The sequence below is a fragment of the Pagrus major genome, chromosome 7, assembly GCF_040436345.1.
Source record: "Pagrus major chromosome 7, Pma_NU_1.0".
Classification (NCBI taxonomy): Eukaryota; Metazoa; Chordata; class Actinopteri; order Spariformes; family Sparidae; genus Pagrus; species Pagrus major.
This window is the reverse complement of record NC_133221.1, coordinates 14,640,182-14,644,320: the sequence shown is the minus strand read 5'-3', so window position 1 is coordinate 14,644,320 and position 4,139 is coordinate 14,640,182. Positions and strand designations below refer to the sequence as shown.

The window sequence follows — 4,139 nt, the reverse complement described above, 5'->3', positions numbered from 1 at the left end:
ACTCAAGCCATTAGATAAGGGAAATGACTCAATGGGGTTATGAGGCGGGTTGACCTGGGACTTGACCTGTTCACACAGTGGCCACAGCATGCACAGAGGGGATGCCTGTGCATGCTGCGTGCACTATCCCTCATTCCCTTAATAAATTGCCCTCATTTTAGATCAGAAGCTTCTCCTTTTGTTTTCTATATCTTCTTTTTGCCTTGACACTCTTCCAGATCAACAGAAATCATAAAAGTGTTGGTGAGGAGAGGAGATCTATTCCTCATCCTGCTTTCAGTTTCTACCTATGCATGTTGTTTTAGTCTTTGTCCTCTCCTGAGACGCGCATGTTTTGCTGAAAACCCGTTTCCACACTGTGGTGGGTGGCGATGCTTCCCCTTTAATGTGTAGCAGCGAGGACAGGAGTGTCGGGGATGGGGCGAGGCGCGCAAGAAGGCTCTTTCAGTATGCGCTGCGATGCCCGACTGCAGCCCACGCGTCCCAACTATGGTGAATTATGGTGAAATATGAGAGTCATGGGAAGAAGAGTTGGTCGTGAGGAGATGACACAGCCGCTGGACAGATTGGTCAAACAAAGGGAAGAAGGAGAGCTATGAAGGAGCGGACTCACGACCTCAAGGCACCTTTTAAGAGGAGACAAACTGGATAAATATAAATGCGTCTGCGCACCAAGAGAACCAGGGTGAATTCCTGCATGCCATTATCTGAAATTATGCTGTAGTCCGACAGATAATGCTATGCTGCTTTGTTTAGTGCATGGAGTATGTTGTGGCTGTGAATGATCCACACAGGAGAGGGGCTGCAAATGGCTTGAGCATGTCTGGCACCTGCCACTCCAAACTAACTCACCCGCGCTTGCCAATCAACTCCCGACACTGACATATAATGTTTGGACATCTCAGTGCATGAGCTCGGCTGGCTTTGTCAACAATTTATAAGAAACGCAAAATAGTTTAAAAAAAAATAATTTAAAAAAAACGCTATCAGTGGAGCTGCGTTATTCCATGGAATGGGTTGTGAACATACGCCTCCATTTGTTACTAATGTGCATCATTTGTGTTTTCATTTGGATATTCCCCATCAGGAAAAAAAAAAGATGATGGGATTTACGTGGAGGGAGATTAGAGAATAATGAGCTAAAACAAACGCAAAAAATAAAAAATGCGTAAACCCTCAGGCGGAGCTGTTTGGGGATCAAACAGGCGATTCCGCTTTAGATGAAATGTGAGCGCCTCACTGACAGCGGAAACCTCCCTTCCTTCCCCAGTAAGTCTCTGCAGATATCAGCCTAGAGGATCACCTTTGCTATTGATGCAGCCTATTGTTTTTGAGGTGGGGGCGGCATGTTTCGCTGGTGCCAGCGTTTTAAGACAAAACCACTTTATTCCCACACCACCACCACCATCATCGCCCGCCACCAGCTTCAACCTGTAGCCTAACACAGCATGTATCTGCTGGTCACAGCTGAGGCGACGGAGGTAACTCCTGCATCCTCACGCCTTGTCCCCCTTTGCCACTCCCACTGCTACGTTGCTGCAGAGCCGGAGCTTCGGGTGATAAATGGCCGGTGGGAAGGAGCTGCTTTGACTGTGGAGGCCGACTTTTGAGCTGACACTTCTGCTGGGCACTTTACGCAGAGGACACGCCGTCACCAGACCCGCAAGTGCCAGTGCAAATAGGTAGGACTTGTTGATTTTTCTTCTGTTTACCTGCCAGAATTCTTCTCAAGTATGATAATGTGGCTATATGTCTTCATATGATGAACTATTAATTTGATCAGTGACTTTATCAAGTTTTTCTCAGCTTTTATTTATTTATTTTTTGGAGGGGGTGTTTGTCATATATAGAGAGAGGAAATTCATCTGAGAGATCGTATGGAGCACTCAGCATATAATCAGATTTGTTGGTTGTAATTGCACCCTGTGAGAGCTGATACAGTATTACTGAGCGAGCATATTGATCCTGCATTGCGCTCATATGAGAGAGAACTCATAACCTAATACACATAGACACAATGGAGCCAATTCCCTCAAATGGTTCTGCTCCCTGCCCCTTCTTATTTTCTACCACCCTGTGTTTGCATTTCTGGGAATTACTTTCACTTTTGGTGTGTGCAAGATCTTGTGTTTTGATAAAGATGAATGTCTCGGAAATGCAATAAATGCAAGTGAAGTTGTTGGATTTGCATGCACGAAATCGAAATGAATATGTTGGAATTCATTATTGCAGCTTTTCTCTGCTCTTTTTCCTGTCCCGTAGCTCTTCACAGGCAGATCTGCCTGTACCCAAACCAGAGCCTTTATCTCCTCGTGGCCCAAAGTGGCCCCACCCTGTCTGAAACCTGCAGGTCCCATCTTCCTCCAGAATGACAGTTGCTACCAGCGACCCTGCGGATGAAGCGGCGGCACATCCGGGTCAGCCTCATGACCAGTACGACCCAGAGCCGGATCATGAGTGCTGCGAGAGGGTCGTCATCAACATCTCAGGCTTGCGCTTCGAGACGCAGCTCAAAACCCTCTCCCAGTTTCCCGAGACGCTTTTGGGGGACCCCAAGAAAAGGATGAGATATTTTGATCCTCTCCGGAACGAGTACTTCTTTGACCGGAATCGACCAAGTTTTGATGCTATTCTCTATTACTACCAATCAGGAGGGAGGCTGCGCCGGCCTGTTAATGTGACCCTGGACATTTTTTCCGAGGAGATCCGGTTTTATGAACTGGGTGAGGAGGCTATGGAAATCTTCAGGGAGGATGAAGGTTTCATTAAGGAAGAGGAGCGGCCTCTGCCAGAGAATGAGTTTCAGAGACAAGTGTGGCTGCTGTTTGAGTATCCAGAAAGCTCAGGTCCTGCTCGTATCATCGCCATCATCTCTGTCATGGTGATTCTTATCTCGATCGTCAGTTTCTGTCTGGAGACACTGCCGGTTTTCCGAAATGAAGAAGACTACAATTATCCATTCCAGCCCATTTCCAACGGCACCTTAATCTATCAGGGCTCAAATTATTTTACAGATCCCTTCTTCATCGTGGAGACCCTCTGCATCATCTGGTTCTCTTTTGAGTTCCTGGTTAGGTTCTTTGCCTGTCCCAGTAAAGCTGGGTTTTTTGGCAACATCATGAACATCATTGACATTGTGGCCATCATCCCTTACTTCATCACCCTGGGCACAGAGCTAGCAGAGAGGCCAGAAGACAGAGAGGCAGGACAGCAGGCGATGTCTCTGGCGATTCTCCGTGTCATCCGTCTAGTCAGGGTGTTTCGTATCTTTAAACTATCTCGTCACTCCAAGGGGCTGCAGATCCTGGGACAGACTCTGAAGGCCAGCATGCGTGAGCTTGGCCTCCTCATCTTCTTCCTTTTTATCGGTGTGATCCTCTTCTCCAGTGCTGTCTACTTCGCAGAAGCAGACGAGCCAGACTCCCAGTTCAACAGCATCCCTGAGGCCTTTTGGTGGGCTGTGGTTTCCATGACCACCGTGGGCTACGGAGACATGGTCCCAACAACCATCGGAGGCAAGATCGTGGGGTCTCTCTGCGCAATTGCTGGTGTGCTGACTATTGCCCTGCCTGTACCTGTCATTGTGTCCAACTTCAACTACTTCTACCACAGAGAGACAGAGGGCGAGGAGCAGGCACAATATCTAAATATTCCAAGTGTGCCTAAAGCCAGCTCAGCTGACGATCTAAAGAAGAGTGGTCGGAGCGGCAGTGGGTCCACTCTCAGTAAGTCTGACTATGTGGAGATCCAGGAGGCTGTGAACCACAGCACTGAGGACTTCAGACTAAGGGGCATGAAAACAGGAAACTGCACCCTGGCCAACACTAACTATGTGAACATTACTAAAAAGCGTACGGATGTATAATGTGAGGCACTGTAGATGCTGAGCTCTATGGGGATTGTAACAGGGAAGATTAAGGTACGTCTCCCTGTATTGACCAACATACGGTGCCCAGTGTGGGAGTCCAGAGGGACTGTGTGAGGTTAACGTGGAGAGAATGTCATTAGAGAAGACCTCATGTTCTCCCGTATGCTATGGTGCACCCGTCTCATTTAGGACATTGTCAGTGTCTGCATGGTGTTAGTCTTACCTATGTGACAGTAGTTGTCCTGCTCGCATCAGTAGCCAAATAGTAGCC

The 4,139-nt window shown here is 47.8% G+C and overlaps 1 protein-coding gene across 1 annotated transcript; it reads left to right on the top strand.

Moving 5' to 3' along the window:
- Positions 1 to 2,368: 2,368 nt before the first annotated feature.
- Positions 2,369 to 3,865, top strand: kcna2b (potassium voltage-gated channel, shaker-related subfamily, member 2b). Its single transcript, XM_073470498.1, has one exon. It carries the CDS (start codon positions 2,369 to 2,371, stop codon positions 3,863 to 3,865), a length of 1,497 nt encoding a protein of 498 aa, XP_073326599.1.
- Positions 3,866 to 4,139: the final 274 nt, after the last annotated feature.

Bases quoted from the DNA above. Each gene is read 5' to 3' on its own strand.
- kcna2b (XM_073470498.1), top strand. From the start codon at position 2,369: ATGACAGTTGCTACCAGCGACCCTGCGGATGAAGCGGCGGCACATCCG.